Here is a 27,887-nt window from a genome sequence, read left to right on the forward strand (position 1 = left end):
CCCTGGTTCTTCTCGAGCTACCACACCCAGGTGCTGCTTCAGCTACCAGACCCAGGTTCTGCTTCAGCTACCAGGCCCTGGTTCTTCTCCAGCTACCAGACCCAGGTTCTGCTCCAGCTACCAGACCCTGGTTCTTCTCCAGCTACCAGGCCCAGGTTCTGCTCCAGCTACAAGGCCCAGGTTCTACACCAGCTACCAGACCCAGGTTCTGCCTCAGCTACCAGACCCAGGTTCTGCTTCAGCTACCAGACCCAGGTTCTGCTTCAGCTACCAGGCCCAGGTTCTTCTCCAGCTACCAGACTCAGGTTCTGCTCCAGCTACCAGACCCTGGTTCTTCTCCAGCTACCAGGCCCAAGTTCTTCTACAGCTACAAGGCCCAGGTTCTGCTCCAGCTACCAGACCCAGGTTCTGCTTCAGCTACCAGACCCAGGTTTTGCTTCAGTTACCAGGCCCAGGTTCTGCTCCAGCTACCAGACCCAGGTTCATCTCCAGCTACCAGGCCAAGGTTCTGCTCCAGCTACCAGACCCTGGTTCTGCTCCAGCTACTAGACCCAGGTTCTGCTTCAGCTACCACGCCCAGGTGCTGCTTCAGCTACCAGACCCAGGTGCTGCTTCAGCTACCAGGCCCAGGTTCTGCTCCAGCTACCAGACCCTGGTACTACTCCTGCTACCAGACCCAGGTTCTGCTCCAGCTACCAGACCCAGGTTCTGCTTCAGCTACCAGGCCCAGGTTCTTCTCCAGCTACCAGGGCCAGGTTCTGCTCCAGCTACCCGACCCAGGTTCTGCTTCAGCTACCAGACCCAGGTTCTTCTTCAGCTACCAGACCCAGGTTCTGCCTCAGCTACCAGGCCCAGGTTCTTCTCCAGCTACCAGGCCCAGGTTCTTCTCCAGCTACCAGACCCAGGTTATTCTTCAGCTACCAGACCCAGGTTCTGCTTCAGCTACCAGGCCCAGGTTCTGCTCCAGCTACCAGGCCCAGGTTCTTCTCCAGCTACCAGACCCAAGCTCTGCTCCAGCTACCAGACCCAGTTTCTGCTCCAGCTACCAGACCCAGGTTCTTCTCCAGCTACCAGACCCAGGTTCTTCTCCAGCTACCAGGCCCAGGTTCTTCTCCAGCTACCAGACCCAGGTGCTGCTTCAGCTACCAGACCCAGGTTCTGCTTCAGCTACCAGACCCAGGTTCTTCTCCAGCTACCAGACCCAGGTTCTGCTCCAGCTACCAGACCCAGGTTCTGCTTCAGCTACCAGGCCCAGGTTCTTCTCCAGCTACCAGGGCCAGGTTCTGCTCCAGCTACCCGACCCAGGTTCTGCTTCAGCTACCAGACCCAGGTTCTTCTTCAGCTACCAGACCCAGGTTCTGCCTCAGCTACCAGGCCCAGGTTCTTCTCCAGCTACCAGGCCCAGGTTCTTCTCCAGCTACCAGACCCAGGTTATTCTTCAGCTACCAGACCCAGGTTCTGCTTCAGCTACCAGGCCCAGGTTCTGCTCCAGCTACCAGGCCCAGGTTCTTCTCCAGCTACCAGACCCAAGCTCTGCTCCAGCTACCAGGCCCAGGTTCTTCTCCAGCTACCAGGCCCAGGTTCTTCTCCAGCTACCAGACCCAGGTTATTCTTCAGCTACCAGACCCAGGTTCTGCTTCAGCTACCAGGCCCAGGTTCTGCTCCAGCTACCAGGCCCAGGTTCTTCTCCAGCTACCAGACCCAAGCTCTGCTCCAGCTACCAGACCCAGTTTCTGCTCCAGCTACCAGACCCAGGTTCTTCTCCAGCTACCAGACCCAGGTTCTTCTCCAGCTACCAGGCCCAGGTTCTTCTCCAGCTACCAGACCCAGGTGCTGCTTCAGCTACCAGACCCAGGTTCTGCTTCAGCTACCAGACCCAGGTTCTTCTCCAGCTTCCAGACCCAGGTTCTTCTCCAGCTTCCAGACCCTGGTTCTGCTTCAGCTACCAGACCCAGGTTCATCTCCAGCTACCAGACCAAGGTTCTTCTCCAGCTACCAGACCCTGGTTCTGCTTCCGCTACCAGAATCAGGTTCTTCTCCAGCTACCAGACCCAGGTTCTTCACCAGCTACCAGGCCCAGGCTCTGCTCCAGCTACCAGACCCAGGGTTTGCTCCAGCTACCAGGCCCAGGTTCTTCTCCAGCTACCAGGCCCAGGTTCTTCTCCAGCTACCAGACCCAGGTTCTTCTCCAGCTACCAGGCCCAGGTTCTGCTCCAGCTACCAGACCCAGGTTCTTCTCCAGCTACCAGACGTAGGTTCTTCTCCAGCTAACAGACCCAGGTTCTGCTCCAGCTACCAGACCCAGGTTCTTCTCCAGCTACCAGACCCAGGCTCTGCTCCAGCTACCAGACCCAGGTTCTGCTTCAGCTACCAGGCCAAGGCTCTGCTCCAGCTACCAGACCCAGGTTCTTCTCCAGCTACCAGGCCCAGGTTCTGCTTCACCAGACCTGGGTTCTGCTTCAGCTACCAGACCCAGGTTGTGCTCCAGCTACCAGACCCAGGTTCTGCTCCAGCTACCAGACCCAGGTTCTTCTCCAGCTACCAGACCCAGTTTCTGCTCCAGCTACCAGACCCAGGTTCTTCTCCAGCTACCAGGGCCAGGTTCTGCTCCAGCTACCAGGGCCAGGTTCTGCTTCACCAGACCCAGGTTCTGCTCCAGCTACCAGACCCAGGTTCTTCTCCAGCTACCAGACCCAGTTTCTGCTCCAGCTACCAGACCCAGGTTCTTCTCCAGCTACCAGACCCAGGTTCTGCTCCAGCTACCAGGCCCAGGTTCTGCTTCACCAGACCCAGGTTCTGCTTCAGCTACCAGACCCAGGTTCTGCTCCAGCTACCAGGCCCAGGTTCTGCTCCAGCTACCAGACCCTGGTTCTGCTCCAGCTACCAGACCCAGGTTCTGCTCCAGCTACCAGGCCCAGGTTCTGCTCCAGCTACCAGGCCCTGGTTCTGCTCCAGCTACCAGACCCAGGTTGTGCTCCAGCTACCAGGCCCAGGTTCTGCTCCAGCTACCAGACCCATGTTCTGCTTCAGCTACCAGGCCCAGGTTTTTCTCCATTTTCCAGACCCAGGTTCTGCTCCAGCTACCAGACCCTGGTTCTGCTCCAGCTACCAGACCCAGGTTCTGCTTCAGCTACCAGGCCCAGGTTCTTCTCCAGCTACAAGGCCCAGGTTCTGCTTCAGCTACCAGACCCTGGTTCTGCTCCAGCTACCAGACCCAGGTTCTTCTCCAGCTTCCAGACCCTGGTTCTGCTTCAGCTACCAGACCCAGGTTCTTCTCAAGCTACCAGGCCCAGGTTCTGCGCCAGCTACCAGACCCAGGTTCTGCTCCAGCTACAAGGCCCAGGTTCTTCTCCAGCCACAAGGCCCAGATTCTGCTTCAGCTACCAAACCCAGGTTCTGCTTCAGCTACCAGACCCAGGTTCTTCTCCAGCTACAAGGCCCAGATTCTGCTTCAGCTACCAGACCCAGGTTCTGCTTCAACTACCAGACCCAGGTTCTTCTCCAGCTACCAGGCCCAGGTTCTTCTCCAGCTACAAGGCCCAGGTTCTACACCAGCTACCAGACCCAGGTTCTGCCTCAGCAACCAGACCAAGGTTCTGCTCCAGCTACCAGACCCAGGTTCTGCTTCAGCTACCAGGCCCAGGTTCTGCTCCAGCTACCAGGCCCAGGTTCTTCTCCAGCTACAAGGCCCAGGTTCTGCACCAGCTACAAAACCCCGGTTCTGCTTCAGCTACCAGACCAAGGTTCTGCTCCAGCTACCAGACCCAGGTCCTTCTCCAGCTACCAGGCCCAGGTTCTGCTCCAGCTACCAGACCCAGGTTCTGCTTCAGCTACCAGGCCCAGGTTCTTCTCCAGCTACAAGGCCCAGGTTCTGCTCCAGCTACCAGAACCAGGTTCTGCTTCAGCTACCAGACCCAGGTTCTGCTTCAGCTACCAGGCCCAGGTTCTTCTCCAGCTACAAGGCCCAGGTTCTGCTTCAGCTACCAGACCCAGGTGCTGCTTCAGCCACCAGACCCAGGTTCTTGTCCAGCTACCAGACCCGGGTTCTGCTTCATCTTCCAGGCCCAGGTTCTTCTCCATCTACCAGACCCAGGTTCTGCTCCAGCTACAAGGCCCAGGTTCTTCTCCAGCCACAAGGCCCAGATTCTGCTTCAGCTACCAAACCCAGGTTCTGCTTCAGCTACCAGACCCAGGTTCTGCTTCAACTACCAGACCCAGGTTCTTCTCCAACTACCAGGCCCAGGTTCTTCTCCAGCTACAAGGCCCAGGTTCTACACCAGCTACCAGACCCAGGTTCTGCCTCAGCTACCAGACCAAGGTTCTGCTCCAGCTACCAGACCCAGGTTCTGCTTCAGCTACCAGGCCCAGGTTCTGCTCCAGCTACCAGGCCCAGGTTCTTCTCCAGCTACAAGGCCCAGGTTCTGCACCAGCTACCAGACCCAGGTTCTGCTTCAGCTACCAGACCAAGGTTCTGCTCCAGCTACCAGACCCAGGTTCTTCTCCAGCTACCAGGCCCAGGTTCTGCTCCAGCTACCAGACCCAGGTTCTGCTTCAGCTACCAGGCCCAGGTTCTTCTCCAGCTACAAGGCCCAGGTTCTGCTCCAGCTACCAGACCCAGGGTCTGCTTCAGCTACCAGGCCCAGGTTCTTCTCCAGCTACAAGGCCCAGGTTCTGCTTCAGCTACCAGACCCTGGTTCTTCTCCAGCTACCACACCCAGGTTCTGCTCCAGCTACCAGACCCAGGTGCTGCTTCAGCTACCAGACCCAGGTTCTTCTCCAGCTACCAGACCCGGGTTCTGCTTCAGCTACCAGGCCCAGGTTCTTCTCCATCTACCAGACCCAGGTTCTGCTCCAGCTATCAGACCCTGGTTCTGCTCCAGCTACCAGACCCAGGTTCTGCTTCAGCTATCAGGCCCAGGTTCTTCTCCAGCTACAAGGCCCAGGTTCTGCTTCAGCTACCAGACCCTGGTTCTGCTTCAGCTACCAGACCCAGGTTCTTCTCAAGCTACCAGACCCAGGTTCTGCTTCAGCTACCAGGCCCAGATTCTGCTCCAGCTACCAGACCCTGGTTCTGCTTCAGCTACCAGACCCAGGTTCTGCTTCAGCTACCAGGCCCAGGTTCTGCTTCAGCTACCAGGCCCAGGTTGTGCTCCAGCTACCAGACCCTGGTTCTAATTCAGCTACCAGACCCAGGTTCTGCTCCAGCTACAAGGCCCAGGTTCTTCTCCAGCTACAAGGCCCAGATTCTGCTTCAGCTACCAGACCCAGGTTCTGCTTCAACTACCAGACCCAGGTTCTTCTCCAGCTACCAGGCCCAGGTTCTTCTCCAGCTACAAGGCCCAGGTTCTGCTTCAGCTACCAGACCCAGGTTCTGCTTCAGCTACCAGACCAAGGTTCTGCTCCAGCTACCAGACCCAGGTTCTGCTTCAGCTACCAGACCCAGGTTCTTCTCCAGCTACCAGGCCCAGGTTCTGCTCCAGCTACCAGACCCAGGTTCTGCTCCAGCTACCAGAACCAGGTTCTGCATCAGCTACCAGACCCAGGTTCTGCTTCAGCTACCAGGCCCAGGTTCTTCTCCAGCTACCAGACCCAGGTTCTGCTCCAGCTACCACGCCCAGGTGCTGCTTCAGCTACCAGACCCAGGTTCTTCTCCAGCTACCAGACCCAGGTTCTTCTCCAGCTACCAGACCCAGGTTCTGCTTCAGCTACCAGACCCAGGTTCTTCTCCAGCTACCAGGCCCAGGTTCTGCTCCAGCTACCAGACCCTGGTTCTGCTTCAGCTACCAGACCCAGGTTCTGCTTCAGCTACCAGGCCCAGGTTCTGCTCCAGCTACCAGGCCCAGGTTCTGCTTCAGCTACCAGCCCCAGGTTCTTCTCCAGCTACAAGGCCCAGGTTCTGCTTCAGCTACCAGACCCAGGTTCTGCTTCAACTACCAGACCCAGGTTCTTCTACAGCTACCAGGCCCAGGTTCTTCTCCAGCTACAAGGCCCAGGTTCTGCACCAGCTACCAGACGCAGGTTCTGCACCAACTACCAGACCCAGGTTCTGCTTTAGCTACCAGACCCAGGTTCTTCTCCAGCTACAAGGCCCAGGTTCTGCTCCAGCTACCAGAACCAGGTAATGCTTCAGCTACCAGACCCAGGTTCTGCTTCAGCTACCAGGCCCAGGTTCTTCTCCAGCTACCAGACCCAGGTTCTGCTTCAGCTACCAGGCCCAGGTTCTGCTCCAGCTACAAGGCCCAGGTTCTTCTCCAGCTACCAGACCCAGGTTCTGCTTCAGCTACCAGGCCCAGGTTCTTCTCCAGCTACAAGGCCCAGGTTCTTCTCCAGCTACCAGACCCAGGTTCTGCTTCAGCTACCAGGCCCAAGTTCTTCTCCTGCTACCAGACCCAGGTTCTGCTCCAGCTACCAGGCCCAGGTTCTGCTCCAGCTACCAGACCCAGGTTCTGCTTCAGCTACAAGACCCAGGTTCTGCTTCAGCTACCAGGCCCAGGTTCTTCTCCAGCTACCAGACCCTGGTTCTGCTCCAGCTACCAGACCCAGGTTCTTCACCAGCTACCAGAACCAGGTTCTTCTCCAGCTACCAGGCCCAGTTTCTGCTCCAGCTACCAGACCCAGGTTCTGCTTCAGCTACCAGGCCCAGGTTCTTCTCCAGATACAAGGCCCATGTTCTGCTTCAGCTACCAGACCCAGGTTGTGCTTCAGCTACCAGGCCCAGGTTCTTCTCCAGCTACCAGGCCCAGGTTCTTCTCCAGCTACCAGGCCCAGGTTCTGCTAAAGCTACCAGACCCAGGTTCTGCTCCAGCTACCAGACCCAGGTTCTGCTCCAGCTACCAGGCCCAGGTTCTGCTCCAGCTACCAGACCCTGGTTCTGCTTCAGCTACCAGACCCAGGTTCTGCTTCAGCTACCAGGCCCATGTTCTGCTCCAGCTACCAGACCCAGGTTCTGCTTCAGCTACCAGGCCCAGGTTCTTCTCTAGGTACAAGGCCCAGGTTCTGCTTCAGCTACCAGACCCAGGTTCTGCTTCAACTACCAGACCCTGGTTCTTCTCCAGCTACAAGGCCCAGGTTCTGCACCAGCTACCAGACCCAGGTTCTGCTTCAGCTACCAGACCCTGGTTCTGCACCAGCTACCAGACCCAGGTTCTTCTTCAGCAACCAGACCCAGGTTCTGCTTCAGCTACCAGACCCTGGTTCTTCTCCAGCTACCAGAACCAGGTTCTGCTCCAGCTACCAGGCCCAGGTTCTGCTCCAGCTACCAGACCCAGGTTCTGCTTCAGCTACCAGGCCCAGGTTCTTCTCTAGATACAAGGCCCAGGTTCTGCTCCAGCTACCAGAACCAGGTAATGCTTCAGCTACCAGACCCAGGTGCTGCTTCAGCTACCAGACCCAGGTTCTTCTCCAGCTACCAGACCCGGGTTCTGCTCCAGCTACCAGACCCTGGTTCTGCTCCAGCTACCAGACCCAGGTTCTGCTTCAGCTATCAGGCCCAGGTTCTTCTCCAGCTACAAGGCCCAGGTTCTGCTTCAGCTACCAGACCCTGGTTCTGCTTCAGCTACCAGACCCTGGTTCTGCTTCAGCTACCAGACCCAGGTTCTGCTTCAGCTACCAGGCCCAGATTCTGCTCCAGCTACCAGACCCTGGTTCTGCTTCAGCTACCAGACCCAGGTTCTGCTTCAGCTACCAGGCCCAGGTTCTGCTTCAGCTACCAGGCCCAGGTTCTGCTCCAGCTACCAGACCCTGGTTCTAATTCAGCTACCAGACCCAGGTTCTGCTCCAGCTACAAGGCCCAGGTTCTTCTCCAGCTACAAGGCCCAGATTCTGCTTCAGCTACCAGACCCAGGTTCTGCTTCAACCACCAGACCCAGGTTCTTCTCCAGCTACCAGGCCCAGGTTCTTCTCCAGCTACAAGGCCCAGGTTCTGCACCAGCTACCAGACCCAGGTTCTGCTTCAGCTACCAGACCAAGGTTCTGCTCCAGCTACCAGACCCAGGTTCTGCTTCAGCTACCAGACCCAGGTTCTTCTCCAGCTACCAGGCCCAGGTTCTGCTCCAGCTACCAGACCCAGGTTCTGCTCCAGCTACCAGAACCAGATTCTGCATCAGCTACCAGACCCAGGTTCTGCTTCAGCTACCAGGCCCAGGTTCTTCTCCAGCTACCAGACCCAGGTTCTGCTCCAGCTACCACGCCCAGGTGCTGCTTCAGCTACCAGACCCAGGTTCTTCTCCAGCTACCAGACCCAGGTTCTACTCCAGCTACCAGACCCAGATTCTGCTTCAGCTACCAGACCCAGGTTCTTCTCCAGCTATCAGGCCCAGGTTCTGCTCCAGCTACCAGACCCTGGTTCTGCTTCAGCTACCAGACCCAGGTTCTGCTTCAGCTACCAGGCCAAGGTTCTGCTCCAGCTACCAGGCCCAGGTTCTGCTTCAGCTACCAGCCCCAGGTTCTTCTCCAGCTACAAGGCCCAGGTTCTGCTTCAGCTACCAGACCCAGGTTCTGCTTCAACTACCAGACCCAGGTTCTTCTACAGCTACCAGGCCCAGGTTCTTCTCCAGCTACAAGGCCCAGGTTCTGCACCAGCTACCAGACGCAGGTTCTGCACCAACTACCAGACCCAGGTTCTGCTTTAGCTACCAGACCCAGGTTCTTCTCCAGCTACAAGGCCCAGGTTCTGCTCCAGCTACCAGAACCAGGTAATGCTTCAGCTACCAGACCCAGGTTCTGCTTCAGCTACCAGGCCCAGGTTCTTCTCCAGCTACCAGACCCAGGTTCTGCTTCAGCTACCAGGCCCAGGTTCTGCTCCAGCTACAAGGCCCAGGTTCTTCTCCAGCTACCAGACCCAGGTTCTGCTTCAGCTACCAGGCCCAAGTTCTTCTCCTGCTACCAGACCCAGGTTCTGCTCCAGCTACCAGGCCCAGGTTCTGCTCCAGCTACCAGACCCAGGTTCTGCTTCAGCTACAAGACCCAGGTTCTGCTTCAGCTACCAGGCCCAGGTTCTTCTCCAGCTACCAGACCCTGGTTCTGCTCCAGCTACCAGACCCAGGTTCTTCACCAGCTACCAGAACCAGGTTCTTCTCCAGCTACCAGGCCCAGTTTCTGCTCCAGCTACCAGACCCAGGTTCTGCTTCAGCTACCAGGCCCAGGTTCTTCTCCAGATACAAGGCCCATGTTCTACTTCAGCTACCAGACCCAGGTTGTGCTTCAGCTACCAGGCCCAGGTTCTTCTCCAGCTACCAGGCCCAGGTTCTTCTCCAGCTACCAGGCCCAGGTTCTGCTAAAGCTACCAGACCCAGGTTCTGCTCCAGCTACCAGACCCAGGTTCTGCTCCAGCTACCAGGCCCAGGTTCTGCTCCAGCTACCAGACCCTGGTTCTGCTTCAGCTACCAGACCCAGGTTCTGCTTCAGCTACCAGGCCCAGGTTCTGCTCCAGCTACCAGACCCAGGTTCTGCTTCAGCTACCAGGCCCAGGTTCTTCTCTAGGTACAAGGCCCAGGTTCTGCTTCAGCTACCAGACCCAGGTTCTGCTTCAACTACCAGACCCTGGTTCTTCTCCAGCTACAAGGCCCAGGTTCTGCACCAGCTACCAGACCCAGGTTCTGCTTCAGCTACCAGACCCTGGTTCTGCACCAGCTACCAGACCCAGGTTCTTCTTCAGCTACCAGACCCAGGTTCTGCTTCAGCTACCAGACCCTGGTTCTTCTCCAGCTACCAGAACCAGGTTCTGCTCCAGCTACCAGGCCCAGGTTCTGCTCCAGCTACCAGACCCAGGTTCTGCTTCAGCTACCAGGCCCAGGTTCTTCTCTAGGTACAAGGCCCAGGTTCTGCTCCAGCTACCAGAACCAGGTAATGCTTCAGCTACCAGACCCAGGTGCTGCTTCAGCTACCAGACCCAGGTTCTTCTCCAGCTACCAGACCCGGGTTCTGCTCCAGCTACCAGACCCTGGTTCTGCTCCAGCTACCAGACCCAGGTTCTGCTTCAGCTATCAGGCCCAGGTTCTTCTCCAGCTACAAGGCCCAGGTTCTGCTTCAGCTACCAGACCCTGGTTCTGCTTCAGCTACCAGACCCTGGTTCTGCTTCAGCTACCAGACCCAGGTTCTGCTTCAGCTACCAGGCCCAGATTCTGCTCCAGCTACCAGACCCTGGTTCTGCTTCAGCTACCAGACCCAGGTTCTGCTTCAGCTACCAGGCCCAGGTTCTGCTTCAGCTACCAGGCCCAGGTTCTGCTCCAGCTACCAGACCCTGGTTCTAATTCAGCTACCAGACCCAGGTTCTGCTCCAGCTACAAGGCCCAGGTTCTTCTCCAGCTACAAGGCCCAGATTCTGCTTCAGCTACCAGACCCAGGTTCTGCTTCAACCACCAGACCCAGGTTCTTCTCCAGCTACCAGGCCCAGGTTCTTCTCCAGCTACAAGGCCCAGGTTCTGCACCAGCTACCAGACCCAGGTTCTGCTTCAGCTACCAGACCAAGGTTCTGCTCCAGCTACCAGACCCAGGTTCTGCTTCAGCTACCAGACCCAGGTTCTTCTCCAGCTACCAGGCCCAGGTTCTGCTCCAGCTACCAGACCCAGGTTCTGCTCCAGCTACCAGAACCAGGTTCTGCATCAGCTACCAGACCCAGGTTCTGCTTCAGCTACCAGGCCCAGGTTCTTCTCCAGCTACCAGACCCAGGTTCTGCTCCAGCTACCACGCCCAGGTGCTGCTTCAGCTACCAGACCCAGGTTCTTCTCCAGCTACCAGACCCAGGTTCTACTCCAGCTACCAGACCCAGGTTCTGCTTCAGCTACCAGACCCAGGTTCTTCTCCAGCTACCAGGCCCAGGTTCTGCTCCAGCTACCAGACCCTGGTTCTGCTTCAGCTACCAGACCCAGGTTCTGCTTCAGCTACCAGGCCCAGGTTCTGCTCCAGCTACCAGGCCCAGGTTCTGCTTCAGCTACCAGCCCCAGGTTCTTCTCCAGCTACAAGGCCCAGGTTCTGCTTCAGCTACCAGACCCAGGTTCTGCTTCAACTACCAGACCCAGGTTCTTCTACAGCTACCAGGCCCAGGTTCTTCTCCAGCTACAAGGCCCAGGTTCTGCACCAGCTACCAGACGCAGGTTCTGCACCAACTACCAGACCCAGGTTCTGCTTTAGCTACCAGACCCAGGTTCTTCTCCAGCTACAAGGCCCAGGTTCTGCTCCAGCTACCAGAACCAGGTAATGCTTCAGCTACCAGACCCAGGTTCTGCTTCAGCTACCAGGCCCAGGTTCTTCTCCAGCTACCAGACCCAGGTTCTGCTTCAGCTACCAGGCCCAGGTTCTGCTCCAGCTACAAGGCCCAGGGTCTTCTCCAGCTACCAGACCCAGGTTCTGCTTCAGCTACCAGGCCCAGGTTCTTCTCCAGCTACAAGGCCCAGGTTCTTCTCCAGCTACCAGACCCAGGTTCTGCTTCAGCTACCAGGCCCAAGTTCTTCTCCTGCTACCAGACCCAGGTTCTGCTCCAGCTACCAGGCCCAGGTTCTGCTCCAGCTACCAGACCCAGGTTCTGCTTCAGCTACAAGACCCAGGTTCTGCTTCAGCTACCAGGCCCAGGTTCTTCTCCAGCTACCAGACCCTGGTTCTGCTCCAGCTACCAGACCCAGGTTCTTCTCCAGCTACCAGAACCAGGTTCTTCTCCAGCTACCAGATCCAGGATCTGCTTCAGCTACCAGGCCCAGTTTCTGCTCCAGCTACCAGACCCAGGTTCTGCTTCAGCTACCAGGCCCAGGTTCTTCTCCAGATACAAGGCCCATGTTCTGCTTCAGCTACCAGACCCAGGTTCTGCTTCAGCTACCAGGCCCAGGTTCTTCTCCAGCTACCAGGCCCAGGTTCTTCTCCAGCTACCAGGCCCAGGTTCTGCTAAAGCTACCAGACCCAGGTTCTGCTCCAGCTACCAGACCCAGGTTCTGCTTCAGCTACCAGGCCCAGGTTCTGCTCCAGCTACCAGACCCTGGATCTGCTTCAGCTACCAGACCAAGGTTCTGCTTCAGCTACCAGGCCCAGGTTCTGCTCCAGCTACCAGACCCAGGTTCTGCTTCAGCTACCAGGCCCAGGTTCTTCTCTAGGTACAAGGCCCAGGTTCTGCTTCAGCTACCAGACCCAGGTTCTGCTTCAACTACCAGACCCTGGTTCTTCTCCAGCTACAAGGCCCAGGTTCTGCACCAGCTACCAGACCCAGGTTCTGCTTCAGCTACCAGACCCTAGTTCTGCACCAGCTACCAGACCCAGGTTCTTCTTCAGCTACCAGACCCAGGTTCTGCTTCAGCTACCAGACCCTGGTTCTTCTCCAGCTACCAGAACCAGGTTCTGCTCCAGCTACCAGGCCCAGGTTCTGCTCCAGCTACCAGACCCAGGTTCTGCTTCAGCTACCAGGCCCAGGTTCTTCTCTAGGTACAAGGCCCAGGTTCTGCTTCAGCTACCAGACCCAGGTTCTGCTTCAACTACCAGACCCTGGTTCTTCTCCAGCTACAAGGCCCAGGTTCTGCACCAGCTACCAGTCCCAGGTTCTGCTTCAGCTGCCAGACCCTGGTTCTGCACCAGCTACCAGACCCAGGTTCTTCTTCAGCTACCAGACCCAGGTTCTGCTTCAGCTACCAGACCCTGGTTCTTCTCCAGCTACCAGACCCAGGTTCTTCTCCAGCTACCAGACCCTGGTTCTGCACCAGCTACCAGACCCAGGTTCTGCTTCAGCTACCAGACCCTGGTTCTTCTCCAGCTACCAGAACCAGGTTCTGCTCCAGCTACCAGGCCCAGGTTCTGCTTCAGCTACCAGACCCAGGTTCTGCTCCAGCTACCAGACCCAAGTTCTGCTCCAGCTACCAGACCCAGGTTCTGCTCCAGCTACCAGACCCAGGTTCTGCTCCAGCTACCAGACCCTGGTTCTTCTCCAGCTACCAGGCCCAGGTTCTGCTTCAGCTACCAGGCCCAAGTTCTTCTACAGCTACAAGGCCCAGGTTCTCCTCCAGCTACCAGACCAAGGTTCTGCTTCAGCTACCAGACCCAGGTTCTGCTTCAGCTATAAGGCCCAGGTTCTGCTCCAGCTACCAGACCCAGGTTCTGCTCCAGCTACCAGATCCAGGTTCTGCTTCAGCTACCACGCCCAGGTGCTGCTTCAGCTACCAGACCCAGGTTCTGCTTCAGCTACCAGACCCAGGTTCTGCCTCAGCTACCACGCCCAGGTTCTTCTCCAGCTACCAGACCCAGGTTCTTCTTCAGCTACCAGACCCAGGTTCTGCTTCAGCTACCAGGCCCAGAATCTGCTCCAGCTACCAGGCCCAGGTTCTTCTCCAGCTACCAGACCCAAGCTCTGCTCCAGCTACCAGACCCAGTTTCTGCTCCAGCTACAAGACCCAGGTTCTTCTCCAGCTACCAGGACCAGGTTCTTCTCCAGCTACCAGGCCCAGGTGCTGCTTCAGCTACCAGACCCAGGTTCTGCTTCAGCTACCAGACCCTGGTTCAACTCCAGCTGCCAGACCCAGGTTCTGCTTCAGCTACCAGGCCCAGGTTCTGCTTCAGCTACCAGGCCCAGGTTCTGCTTCAGCTACCAGACCCATGTTCTGCTCCAGCTACCAGACCCTGGTTCTTCTCCAGCTACTAGACCCTGGTTCTGCTTCAGCTACCAGACCCAGGTTCTGCTCCAGATACCAGGCCCAGGTGCTGCTTCAGCTACCAGACCCAGGTTCTGCTTCAGCTACCAGACCCTGGTTCTACTCCAGCTACCAGACCCAGGTTCTGCTTCAGCTACCAGGTCCAGGTTCTGCTTCAGCTACCAGGCCAAGGTTCTGCTCCAGCTACCAGACACAGGTTTTGCTTCAGCTACCAGGCCCAGGTTCTTCTCCAGCTACCAGACCCAGGTTCTGCTCCAGCTACCAGACCCTGGTTCTGCTCCAGCTACCAGACCCAGGTTCTGCTTCAGCTACCAGGCCCAGGTTCTTCTCTAGCTACCAGGCCCAGGTTCTGCTCCAGCTACCAGACCCTGGTTCTGCTCAAGCTACCAGACCCAGGTTCTTCTCCAGCTACCAGACCCAGGTTCTGCTTCAGCTACCAGACACAGGTTCTGCTCCAGCTACCAGACCCAGGTTCTGCTCCAGCTACCAGACCAAGGTTCTGCTCCAGCTACCAGGCCCAAGCTCTGCTCCAGCTACCAGGCCCAGGTTCTTCTCCAGCTACCAGACCCAGGTTCTTCTCCAGCTACCAGAACCAGGTTCTTCTCCAGCTACCAGGCCCAGGCTCTGCTCCAGCTACCAGGCCCAGGTTCATCTCCAGCTACCAGGCCCAGGTTCTGCTTCAGCTACCAGACCCAGATTCTGCTCCAGCTACCAGACCCAGGTTCTGCTACAGCTACCAGACCCAGGTTCTGCTACAGCTACCACACCCAGGTTCTTCTCCAGCTACCAGGCCCAGGTTCTGCTCCAGCTACCACGTCCAGGTGCTGCTTCAGCTACCAGACCCAGGTTCTGCTACAGCTACCACACCCAGGTTCTTCTCCAGCTACCAGGCCCAGGTTCTGCTCCAGCTACCACGCCCAGGTGCTGCTTCAGCTACCAGACCCAGGTTCTGCTCCAGCTACCAGACCCAGGTTCTGCTTCAGCTACCAGGCCCAGGTTCTGCTCCAGCTACCATGCCCAGGTTCTGCTCCAGCTACCACGCCCAGGTGCTGCTTCAGCTACCAGACCCAGGTTCTGCTCCAGCTACCAGACCCAGGTTCTGCTTCAGCTACCAGACCCAGGTTCTGCTCCAGCTACCAGACCCAGGTTCTTCTCCAGCTACCAGACCCTGGTTCTGCTCCAGCTACCAGACCCAGGTTCTTCTTCAGCTACCAGGCCCAGGTTCTGCTCCAGCTACCAGGCCCAGGTTCTGCTCCAGCTACCAGGCCCTGGTTTCTCTCCAGCTACCAGACCCTGGTTCTGCTCCAGCTACCAGACCCTGGTTCTGCTCCAGCTACCAGGCCCAGGTTCTTCTCCAGCTACCAGACCCAGGTTCTGCTTCAGCCTGGGGCGTCGGACTGGGGGTAGGAAGGGTACCGTTTACCCAGGGCCCACTGCAGGGAGGGGCCCTGAGACAGCTTTGAATAAAAATGTTTTATTGTTGTTGTTTTTTTCCCCCCCAACTTACTTAATGTCTTAATAAACTTCCCTTTACCTGGATAAAGAGGATAAGAAACAGAATTCCGCCTTAAAAATATTAACTGTATAATCTCTGAGGCATCTATCACCCCTTAAAAATGTGCAAAGTGGTTTAGTCCACACCAGCAGACATGGGCTGCACTGCCGCATGTACAGCTATGAGACATCGCAGATGCCGACAGCCAGAGCTGGAGGCAGGAGAGTCAGTCATGTCTTTTCCCAAGAAAGGGAAATCTGGCTTCCAGAAAAGAAAAGACAAGAAGGAGAAAAAGTTAATTGAACAGAAGCAAGTATTGACTAGGTTTTTCAAGAAGGAAGTTGAGCAGCAGCAGCAGAACACAGTTTTAGCTGATATTAGCTAGCTCTCAGAAGCTGCATTCATGTTAGGTGTTCAGTGTTAAACGCCTTTAGTTTCACCATCAAGATCAAATATAAATTAATTATTATCAGTGAAAACACTAATATATATATGTATATATATATATATGTATATATATATATATATATATATATATATATATATATATATATATATATATATATCAGAATTATTATCGCGGGCGGCCGCCGCCAATTAATTCGCGGACCTCGCAGTAAAAACAGGTTCACTCTGTGTGGATATTTCAGCTCCTTCCCAGTCATGGACCAGGACAAACTTGGTATCGATGGATTCGTGGTAATCTCAGGAATGTGAAGCTGCCACTGTTTTTCGTATAGCATGATGACACTGGTGTTAGAGGATTGTTATTGACTTGGTTAGATATTTTAAGCCTATTTTAAATTTCTTTATATTTGATCTTGAAAACGGACAATCTTATAATTTGGCTGATAATGCAGGGATTATAAAATTTAGAGTACATTACATTCACAGAGAGAACCTGGTTTATTTCATGTCATATGTATTTAATATATCAATATATATCAGTATTAACAAAGCTTAACATCATGAACCATGACAGACATGACTGAAGAGCACATGAGGATATCATGCCAGGCACTGATGAGAAAATATTACAAGGATCTCACAGCTGAATTTGAGAATGAGATGCTACACCTGAGAACAATATCTGGTGCCACATTTCCACACATTCGGTCTCCTCTTGAGCTGCTTAATGCCATCTACAGGATGCAATTACAGAGCATTTTTGGAGAAGTTTGTATTGGACTGAGGATTTTTTGCACACTACCTGTGACTGTTGCTGGGGTGAACGGGCTTTTAGCAAACTGAAACTGGTGAAAAATTATTTGAGATCAACAATGTCCCAGGATAGACTGAACATCCTAGCTCTTCTTTCTATTGAATGCCAATTAGCCAAAGGATTGGACTTTAAAGATCTCATAAGTGATTTTGCTAACATGAAGACCCGTCAGTGGGCATCTACTGGAAAATAAATTCCAGGATTTTTGTTTGAACACATTGTTGGCAAATAAAAATAATTGTATGTGAAGTCTGGGCATTTCACTTTTATTATGCTGGCATTTGTATTTGCTCAATATAGAGGTTAAACTAAGATCATATTTATTATCTTGTCTTATAGCATGACAAAAAATGTGTAAGAGAGATATTAAGTAATTGAGCATGGGGGCCCACCTAGAAGACTTGTACATATAGGGCCCAGAATTTGGTGCTACGCCCCTGTTCATCAGTAGATTTTTTTTTTTTTTGCTGACTTACATTTTTTTATGTTTGTGGAGGACAGTGGGGGCCTGAAGAGGGTTCAGTTGATGGTACACGTGTCCTAAATCCTGCAAAAGTACCTCAGACTTTTCTCCTCAGGAGGTAAAAAATGTAACAGCAACAACAGTGACATCTGCTGGTCAAAGATCTGCATTGCTTTTGTGTTCACACAATCTTTGGTTCAATAAAGACATCCTTGCGATGGCCCAAAAGCTTTTGCTGCAGTCATTTTATTATGTTGGTTTGATAATTAAAAACATAAATGGCTTATGACTAAACTTTGTGATTGCAATAAGTTTCAGTCATTTTGCCTGTGTGAGCCGAGGAGCGACAACAGCAGCATGAGGGTACGCTTGACTTTATTTTCACACTCCAGTCAAGTTCTTTTTTAAAGGAAAATGTTCCAAGATTTTTAATTCAATTCAATTTTATTTATATAGCGCCAAATCACGACAAGAGTCGTCTCAAGGCACTTCACATAATAAGCATTCCAATTCAAGTCAGTTCTTTAAGCCAATCAGAAATAATGTTTCCTACATAAGGAACCCAGCAAATTGCATCAAGTCACTGACTAGTGTCAGTGACTTTACAGCAATCCTCATACTAAGCAAGCATGCAGCGACAGTGGAGAGGAAAACTCCCTTTTAACAGGAAGAAACCTCCAGAGAATCCTGGCTCAGTATAAGCAGCCATCCTCCACGACTCACTGGGGATCGAGAAGACAGAGCAGGCAGGCAGGCGCGCGCACACACACACACACACACACACACACACACACACGACAAAGTAATGTGTCTATAGTTATATTGTGATTTCTTAGTAAATATTCTATTTGGCGAGAGATAGACTTTATTGTATTTATCCTAGTGAATCTATAATTAAACAAATAAACTAGCAGTAGCACATCCAACGTCAAGGAAAGCAAAGAGTTATTATCAGGAGAGGGAGAATGTTTTAGTGGTTAGCAGCAGTGTGCTAGCCGATGGTCCCCTCCATGAGGCCACCACAGCTCAGCAGAACATCGTTGTAGCTTCTTCTGGGGAATTCAATTAATTCTATCCCTGCTTGTTTTTAGTGTAAATGTTTCTTGACTTCATGAAATTTTACGCACACCTTTCTATATCTAGAAACATAGGTGTGTGTGTGTGGATTCCTGGAAGATTCCATCAAAGTCTGGCTGACTAGAATGGATTAGTTTGTTCCTTTCAGTTCACCTTTGGTGGAATCAAACAGCTTCGGTGCTTTTTTCCTCTGAATGTTCGGTGCTTCTGATCATCTAACAACAACAACAACAATCTTTGCAGTATTACAAAACAGTTATTTTTAATAGAAAAAGAAAAACTTTGACTCAACAGTAAAGATGTTCCAGCTGGTTTACATCCTGTTTTCTTGACATGGCTCCACCCAATTTGTGCAAAATGCTGCAGAAACAGAATGACCCTTAGAATCCACAACGGCCCTGCTTAAACCCACAGACTCACCGCCATCCGGTCCAGCTGCAGCATCAGACTGTCAAACCTCACACCTGGAGGCTGAGGACACTTTGGGTCAGACGGTGCAGAGACAAAGTCCCAGTCTCCAAACAAAACTTTGGCCTGTAACTAAAACTAAAAACCTTTCACACGGTGCTCGATGTTGTTCCCAGACTAACACATAATGAGTCTAATGTGCATCTGGTCACTGAAACAACACACAGGCCCTCATTTAGCCACACGGACTAGAAAAGTTGCTCCCTGGGTAATCGGATGGTTGGTAAAACATGGAAAACATCAGGTCAGCATCTGAGAACAAACCCAAAGAGCACTCTGCTCATGCTGTGAAACAAAAACCACAACTTTTCAGATTAAATTGAAATCAGAACCTGGACATGAGGCTCACATAATAAGTAGCTTTCTGTGAAATAAATGGCCTCGGTGCTTGAAGCGCTGGCGGTGAGCATCACTACTGACTAACACCAGCATGGATCCGAGGAATCAGTACAGTTTAGCACCATAAGAGCAAAAACCTGATGCATCAGAAACTGGAGAAGAATGAACTGATCAACACAAATTGAAGAAATCCAGGATTTCTTTAGGTTTTCTGGAAAAACTAACATTTGAAAAGAGGCTCAGCGGAGGTGCCTGGTGATCCGATACCAACCATGGATCCAAACTGAACAACAATGATAACCAATTACCCTCCAGTCACTGGGAAACAAAGATGTCAACAAACTTCATTATGTTGCAGGTTAACTCTATAAATTAGCAGAATTACTTCACTGATCTGTTTTAAAAGGGCAGGAAGCAGCAGGAGTCTAAGAACATTGGTTTTCACCTCCTGCACATGATGTTCTCCCTCACATATACAAGCAGGTGAGCCTGTTCTGTTCTAGCGGGAGCAGCTTTAGAGGAGCTGAGCAGGCCTGAGAAAGAACATGTGTGTTTTTTTTTAGCAGAACTGTTAACTGATCTGGGAAAAAAAAGAATAAAATAGTACTTGTTAACAGAATTTATCCAAAATGAACCACTAAAAAGCTGAATGTGTCTGATTCAAGTAAAGCTCTGCAGCTGAAGGGGTTTGTGGAGCAGCAGAAACTGTTTCACTGATGTTTCAGCAGATTTAGGTAGAAACGGATGTGTTCTCACTACAGGTGAACTTGTAGCACCTTAAGTTTCAGAGCTAAAAACACCGAGAAGGTTTCAACAATCTGTAGACGAAGACACGGAGCTTCAGGTGTTCTTAACGCTCACTGAAACAGAAACCACATCTGATTAGAGTTCATCCCTGCTGAGAGGTGTGTCGTTTTAAACCTGCGTGTTGCCTCATATCATCTGACCTTTGGTCCAGTTTTTGAGTTCTGTGACAGAAAAGTCACTTCAGAACCGAGCTGGAGAGTTTCTGCTTGGATTTTTCTACCTCCTCCTCCTGATTGTTCTGGCTGCTGCTCCTGGTCTCACCGCCACAGGTTTTAAATTCAGATGCATCTGGCTCAGGATCTGGCTCCGGCTGGGACTCCGTGGCTGTCTCCCAGTCTTCCTCCTCCTCCTCTTCCTCCTCCTCATCTCTTTTAGCAGCCTGCCTCTGCAGGAGGCGGGCCATGGCCTTGTCAATGGTCCGTGTGCTAATCAGGTTGAAGTCGTGCATGCTGATCAGGTGCAGCAGGAAGTTGCGTTGCAGGTTTTGCTCCACGATGGCAGCGGCGTTGTTTTCAGCAAACAGGAGGCAGGCCTCGTTCATCTGGTTATCGGCAATGAAACTGGAGAAGGAACAGGAAATAAAACACATTCATACACAAGGACAAAAGTCTGGAGAAAAGAATTAAAGACAAAAGTAAGATTTTCTAAAGTGAAACAGCAGATCAGACTGTGTGTGTGTGTATGAGCTAGGGTTGTCACGGTAACCGGTGTAGCGGTAAACCCCTGTAAAAAAGATGACAATAATAACCGTCTTGTTTTTTAAAACATATTATCTCAGTGGATTACCGTGGCTGCGGTGTAGGCGCGGTGACCCTTACCAGCCACCGTATCATCTGCTGAAGTTGCCGGCGGCACATGCGCGCTTTGTTTCTGCTTGATATATTTAGATTCAATCCCAAACAAATTATTTAAAGAAGCATTTCCTTTGGTTACTGCCCCCATTCTAGATATAATCAATCTATCCTTAGTAAATGGGTACCGTACCACAAGATTTTAAGGTTGCTGTAATCAAACCTTCACTTAAGAAGCCTTCTCTGGATCCAGATGACCCAATGAATTATAGACCAATATCTAACCTTCCATTTTTATCCAAAGTCCTGGAGAAAATAGTGGCCATCCAAGTATGTGAGCATTTAAACACTAATGCTCTGTTTGAGGAATTTCAGTCTGGTTTTAGAGAGTATCACAGCACTGAAACTGCATTAGTGAGAGTTACAAATGATATTCTCATGGCCTCAGATAAGAATCTTGTGTCTGTTCTAGTCTTGTTAGATCTCAGTGCTGCCTTTGACACAGTTGATCATAATGTTCTTTTAGAAAGACTTGAACATGTTGTAGGGATCAAAGGAACAGCGTTAGGCTGGTTTAAATCCTACCTGTCTGACAGCAGGGTATATACAGCAATCCTTAAGTAAAATTTACTACTTTTTAATACTTTTTTTTACTACCTTCAGAATTTTTTTAAAACCATCACAACACTAAATTGCAAGTGTTAATCAGCGACCTATTTACAAATATTTTAACATATATAACATACAAAAAGAATAGACTTAGAGACTCACTGATGTTGACAACGTATTGCACATATTTATTTTACTTAGAAAATAAGCCAGGCACTTCTGTTCAGCGGTTCAGACAGTTGACCACGAGGCCTGAAATGATGCACAACGACCACTGAATATGACGTCATCATTATGTGACCGGATATGCTAAAGTAGGGCTGCTCGATTATGGCAAAAACAATAATCACGATTATTGTGACTGAAATTGAGATCTCGATTATGTAAGACGATTTTTCAATTTATGTAGATTTTTATTTTTTTATTTTTATTCAGTCATAAAACTGCTCAGGGCACAATCAGGGCAAAAATAAACAAGAAACAAGATGATCACTAAAATAACTCCTGATTCCCAGTATAAAAAGACCAATATACTTATAGCTCATAGTTTATGACCCAAGGGCTATAGACCTTGGTTTAACTCATTTCAGTCTAACCAGTACAGACCTAAATACCAATATCTTGCAAATACTGACAGCAAGAATTATACAGTGGCATTTATAACAAATACATGCAAATTGCTGTTCACTAAATGTTGCATAGAATTTATTAAGTCATGTCAAGGTGCTGTAGGAGTGCACTAGCACCATGTCCTCAGAGAGATTAGTTATTTATCAGCGTGAGGAACTTATTTCTACCTTATTTATAAACTATTTATTTACAAGTCCATCAGTTAATGTAATAATTGCCCCAACCACAGCTGCACCCCCACCCCCCCAACCCGGTCTCACAGCAATCAGGGGCAAGCTGCACGTATGTTTAGCGCGCCGCACGCGCACATTTAGCCGTTTTTATCGGCTCAGGAGCCCGCAGGTACGGTGTGTGTGTCACTCACCCTGGTTACTCCAACAAGGAGCCGGCTCCGAGAGCTGTCTTTAGCGACCGACACATCACTACATCATTCCCTTTCCTAATGTCCTGAAGAACGGTCCGGAGTGCAGGCGGAGTGTTTAGCTAACCTGCAGGAAATGTCGACGACAGTTATCCAGAAAGTAGCTAAGGGTTACCAGAGATGTTTCTGAGGTGTTCGCTAGGTACTTTTAAGATTTAAAAAGTCAAGAAGCGGGTCTGAGAAGCTGCTAGAAATAGCGTCAAAGTCGCTAAGTTAACTTGGCAACACTGGGAGGAGCGCTTCATTTGCACCTCAAGGCAGCGCAAGTGGGAGGAGCAAATAATCGGCTTGTTAGGCCCGAGCAGCGAAAGCGCTGCGAAGGCCTCTTGTTTTTGCTCTGTTTATTAGGCCCGAGCAGCGAAGCGCTGCGAAGGCCTATTGTATCTGCTCCGTTTCTTATTTTTAGGCCCGAGCAGTGAAGCTGCGAAGGCCTATTGTATCTGCTCCGTTTATTATTATTATTATTAGGCCCGAGCAGTGAAGCTGCGAAGGCCTATTGTATCTGCTCCGTTTATTATTAGGCCCGAGCAGCGAAAGCGCTGCGAAGGCCTCTTGTTTTTGCTCTGTTTATTAGGCCCGAGCAGCGAAAGCGCTGCGAAGGCCTCTTGTTTTTGCTCTGTTTATTAGGCCCGAGCAGCGAAAGCGCTGCGAAGGCCTCTTGTTTTTGCTCCGATTATTATTAGGCCCGAGCAGCGAAAGCGCTGCGAAGGCCTCTTGTTTTTGCTCCGATTATTAGGCCCGAGCAGCGAAGCGCTGCGAAGGCCTATTGTATCTGCTCCGTTTATTAGGCCCGAGCAGTGAAGCTGCGAAGGCCTATTGTATCTGCTCCGTTTATTCTTTTTTTTTTTTCTTTTTTTTTTTTTCTTTTTCTTCCGCGTCTTTGGGTGGCCTTTAGGGGGTCTTAGCATATCCAAAAACTCACCAAATTCTGGCCCAATATAGAAAGTGCGTGAAATTTACGTATTTCACTGGCAACGTGAACGTTGGTACAAAAATGTTTCGACAGCGCCCCCTAGAAAATTAAAAATACCCCTCTGCTTTGACCTTTTTTCATAGTAGAACGATGAAATTTGGTACACTTGTAGAACTCAACAATACGCACAGAAAAGCCTCTTGCACCCATGGTCAATATCAAACAGGAAGTCGGCCATTTTGGACTAAAGTGGCCATTTTGACCCCGTTTTGGCCATTTCTAGGGTCTACATTTGGTTGAACAGTTTGGTCATTTTTCGCACGATTGTCTCAAAAATAGTGTGCGATCGAACAGAAGCGATGGATGAATCAAATGAGCAAATAAAATTGACTTTTCGTAAATACTGAAGGGGCGGGGCCAAGCCTCAAAGTTCAAGCACTCGCCAAAAAAATTCAAATTGCTTTAATTTCATAAATGAAAGAATTACAGTTAAAGTAATTATCTATGGACAATCGGCATCGCCCCCCAAAGACAAATGAATGGTCGATTGATGATGTCACATAAGCACCGCCCCCTCAGGCCTTAAAAGGTCAAGTTTTACTGGGAAATTTTCCAAAATTCGCCCTTTCAACTAATCACCCCAAATTTGTAGCAGGTAACTGAAGACAAGTTGGGGTTGCTTGGCGTCACTTTATGGGAGTTTTCTGCAGAAGGCGGGGCTGTGGCGGCGCGGCGAAGTCAGGCGTACCGATGTGGCCTTACGTTTGCCTCCCATTTCGTCATTTCTAGAGGTATCGCCACAAAACCTCTTGGGAGTGATCCTAGTTCGGCCCCCCACAAAATGTGATGTGAACATCCAGTGGGCGTGGCCTATTTTCTGAAATAGCGCCCCCTAGGACCATTAAAACTGTCAGCCCCAAGTCATGCTTTGACTGAGGAGTACGAAATTTGGTTTCCTAATGTGGTGTCTCAGGACCTACAAAAAAGTCTCTTGGAGCCAAGTGCAAAGTCGCACAGGAAGTCGGCCATTTTGGTCCAAGTACTCGATTTAGTGGTTTTCGCACACGTTGTTTGGAGAGTGATGCTCCATCGCCCTTTTCACCAATCGCCTTCAAACTTCTGCTATACACTCTTAAGACATAAAGGAAAAAATTCAACCGTCGGATTTTAAATAAGTATAAAGGTGTGGGCGTGGCTAAGCCTCAAACTTTGACCTGTCGCCACGCCACTCTGTTTTTCACAGCTCCCTATTGGACTCCTTTTAACCAATCGCCAGCAATCACTGGCAAATAGCAGCAGACAAGTTGAGGACACTTGGTCTTTAGTCCTGGCAGGTTTCGAATAAAGGCGGGGCTTTGGGAGCATGGCGAAATTCGCCATCACGCCATGGCAATAAGTTTGCCTCTCATTTCTTCAATTATCGTGCCATTGCCACAAAATGTCTGGTGAGTGATCCTAGTCTGACCCCCAATAGAACTGGACAGCTGTAATTTGTGGGCGTGGCCTATTTTCTGAAATAGCGCCCCCTAGGAACAATAAAACTGCCAGCCACAAGCCATGCTTTGACTGAGGAGTACGAAAATTGGTACACTAATGTGGTGTCTCAGGCCCTACAAAAAAGTCTCTTGGAGCCAAGAGCAAAGTCGCACAGGAAGTCGGCCATTTTGGTCCAAGTACTCGATTTAGTGGTTTTCGCACACATTGTTTGGATAAGGATTCCCCATCACCCTTTTCAACAATCACCTTCAAACATCTGCTATACACTCTTAAGACATAGATGAAAAAATTCAACCGTCGGATTTTAAATAAGTATAAAGATGTGGGCGTGGCTAAGCCTCAAACTTTGACCTGTTCGCCACGCCACTCTTATTTTCACAGCTCCCTATTGGACTCCTTTTAACCAATCACCAGCAAACACTGGCAAATAGCAGCAGACAAGTTGAGGTCACTTGGTTTATAGTACTGGCAGGTTTCGAATAAAGGCGGGGCTTTGGGAGCATGGCGAAATTTGCCATCACGCCATGGAAATACGTTTGTCTCTCATTTCTTCAGTCATTGTGACATCGCCACACAAGTTCTGAAGAGTGATCCTACTCTGACCCCTAATAGAATTGGACAGCTGAAGTTTGTGGGCGTGACCTATTTTCTGAAACACCGCCCCCTAGGACCATTAAAACAGTCAGCCCCAAGCCATGCTTTGACTGAGGATCACAAAATTTGGCACACTAATGTAGTGTATCAGGTCCTACAAAAAAGTCTCTTGGAGCCAAGAGCAATGTCCTACAGGAGGTCGGCCATTTTGGTCCAAGTACTCAATTTAGTGTTTTTCGCACACGTTATTAGGAGAATGATATCTCCTCGCCCTTTCCACCGATCACCTTCAAACTTCTGCTATATACTCTTAGGACATAGAGGAAAAAATTCAACCGTCGGATTTTAAATAAGTATAAAGGTGTGGGCGTGGCTAAGCCTCAAACTTTGACCAGTCGCCATTACCTTATTTGACTTAACAACTCCCATGTGCATGATCAGATCAATTTCATACTTTGTCTATGTGATCACTGACCACATCTGAAGACAGTGACAATGTGGACAGCTGACATCACCTAAGCCCCGCCCCCTGACTACAGGAAGTCTATTGTTTTATGGTGAACTGCCCATATTTGTCCCCTCTAATTTAGTCAAGATGACACTAAGGTCATGCACTGTCTTCATGATGTTGTAATGACCATTCAGATCTGATAGCTTTTTAGAAAGTGAGGGGCTTTGATGCCATGGCGATTTCTGGCGTGACGCTGTGACCTTACGTTTGACTGTAACTTCCACAAACAGCCTCCGATTTGCCCGAGACTGAACATCACATCACCAGTGTGGTAAAGATAGAGTATCTCCTAGTGGTGAGACATGTAATGGTGGGCTCAGAAGGGATGCTGAGTCAGGGTGAGGTGTGGACGAGGAGGCCTTTTACTGTTTCCGGTGTCGGGGTGGCTGACTTTCTGTTCCGCCAGGCATGCCCTGGTGCCCTCGGCTGCCGGCCAGGATGGAAAAGCGCGGAGCCGGGTTTGGAGAGCGTCGGGGATGGAGCGGAGGGGGTGCAGAAGGAGGGCGAGCAGCTTCGCTGCGAGGGCCGAACGACGCTGCTTGCAGCTTTAATTAGGCCCGAGCAGCGAAAGCGCTGCGAAGGCCTCTTGTTTTTGCTCTGTTTATTATTTTTTATTATTCCGTGTCCGCTTTGAACGGCTTTTTGGGGACCTTAACATACCCCAAAACTCACAATATTTTGCACACTTGTCAGGCCTGGTGAAAAATTTGATATTTTAAAGGTCCCAAAAAAATCGCAAAGAAAATGGCTGAACAGCGCCCCCTAGAAAGTGAAAAAAAACCCTCTCCATAAAGCTTAGTTTATTGTACAGTTATGAAATTTGGTACACTTGTAGTACTCAACAGTCCGCACAGAAAAGTCTCTTGCAAGCATGGTCAATATCAAACAGGAAGTCGGCCATTTTGGGTTGAAATGGCGATTTTTTGGCGTTTTGGCCGTTTTTAGGGTCCGTTTCTGATTGGATTGCTTGATCATTTTTCGCACGATCGTCTCAAAAATGGTGTACAATTGCTCAGAAGGGATGGGCGAACAAAATGAGACAATAAAATTGACTTTTTGTAAATACTGAAGGGGCGGGGCCAGGCCTCGAAGTTTGACTACTCGCCATAAAAATTTAAACTGCTATAACTTCATAACTGAATTGAATAGAGTTACCAAACTTTCTGTGGTCATTCGTCATCCACCCACAAAGTAGATTGAATGGTCGGATGATGACATCACACAAGCCCCGCCCCCTCAGGACCAAGAAGATCAAGTTTTACTGTGAGAGGTCCCAAATTGCCCCATTTCACTTAATCGCCACGCATTTGTAGCTGGTAACTCAAGAAAAGTGGGGGTTGCTTGGCATCACTTTATGGGAGTTTTCGGCAGAAGGCGGGGCTGTGGCGGCGCGGCGAAGTCAGGCGTACCGCCGTGGCCTTACGTTTGCCTCCCATTTCGTCATTTCTAAAGAAATCGTCACGAAACTTCTTGTGAGTGATCCTAGTCCGGCCCCCCAAAAGACCTGATGTGAACATCCGGTGGGCGTGGCCTATTTTCTGAAATAGCGCCCCCTAGGACCATTAAAACTGTCAGCCCCAAGCCAGGCTTTGACTGAGGATTACGAAATTTGGTACACTAATGTGGTGTCTCAGGACCTACAAAAAAGTCTCTTGGAGCCAAGTGCAAAGTCGCACAGGAAGTCGGCCATTTTGGTCCAAGTACGTGATTTAGTGGTTTTCGCACACGTTGTTTGGAGAGTGATGCTCTGTCGTCCTTTTCACCAATCGCCTTCAAACTTCTGCTATATACTCTTAAGACATAGAGGAAAAAATTCAACCGTCGGATTTTAAATAAGTGTAAAGGTGTGGGCGTGGCTAAGCCTCAAACTTTGACCTTTCGCCAGGCCACTCTTTTTTTCACAGCTCCCTATTGGACTCCTTTTACCCAATCACCAGGAATCTCTGGTAAATAGCAGCAGACAAGTTGAGGTCACTTGGTCTCCAGTACTGGAAGGGTTTGAAAAAAGGCGGGGCTTTGGGAGCATGGCGAAATTCGCCATCACGCCATGGAAATACGTTTGCCTCTCATTTCTTCATTTATCGTGATATCACCTCGAAATTTGTTTTGAGTGATCCTAGTCTGACCCCCAATAGAACTGGTTAGCTTTAAATTGTGGGCGTGGCCTATTTTTGGAATTAGCGCCCCCTAGGACCATTTAAACTGTCAGCCCCAAGCCATGCTTTGACTGAGGATTACGAAATTTGGTACACTAATGTGGTGTCTCAGGACCTACAAAAAAGTCTCTTGGAGCCAAGTGCAAAGTCGCACAGGAAGTCGGCCATTTTGGTCCAAGTACTCGATTTAGTGGTTTTCGCACACGTTGTTTGGAGAGTGATGCTCCATCGCCCTTTTCACCAATCACCTTCAAACTACTGCTATATACTCT

At 50.9% G+C, this 27,887-nt stretch overlaps 1 protein-coding gene across 2 annotated transcripts in view; it reads right to left on the bottom strand.

Annotated features, from left to right (window-relative positions):
* Positions 1–19,440: 19,440 nt before the first annotated feature.
* The window catches only part of LOC107373105 (polycomb protein suz12-B), a 66,743-nt gene continuing 58,296 nt past the window's right edge, over positions 19,441–27,887 (bottom strand). Inside the window, exons 16-17 of one of the 2 annotated variants that reach the window (XR_008560979.2) lie at positions 21,888–22,011; positions 19,921–20,053 (exon numbers count right to left, since the gene is read on the bottom strand). Coding sequence is in view for 1 of the 2 variants with exons in the window: in XM_054737105.2 (XP_054593080.2) it covers positions 19,669–20,053 (385 nt within the window). In the remaining variant the exon portion in view is untranslated. Of the gene's footprint in view, positions 20,054–21,887; positions 22,012–27,887 lie in introns of both variants that reach the window. The other variant, XM_054737105.2, reaches the window with a different exon arrangement.

Source organism: Nothobranchius furzeri, chromosome 5 (assembly GCF_043380555.1).
Source record: "Nothobranchius furzeri strain GRZ-AD chromosome 5, NfurGRZ-RIMD1, whole genome shotgun sequence".
Classification (NCBI taxonomy): domain Eukaryota; kingdom Metazoa; phylum Chordata; class Actinopteri; order Cyprinodontiformes; family Nothobranchiidae; genus Nothobranchius; species Nothobranchius furzeri.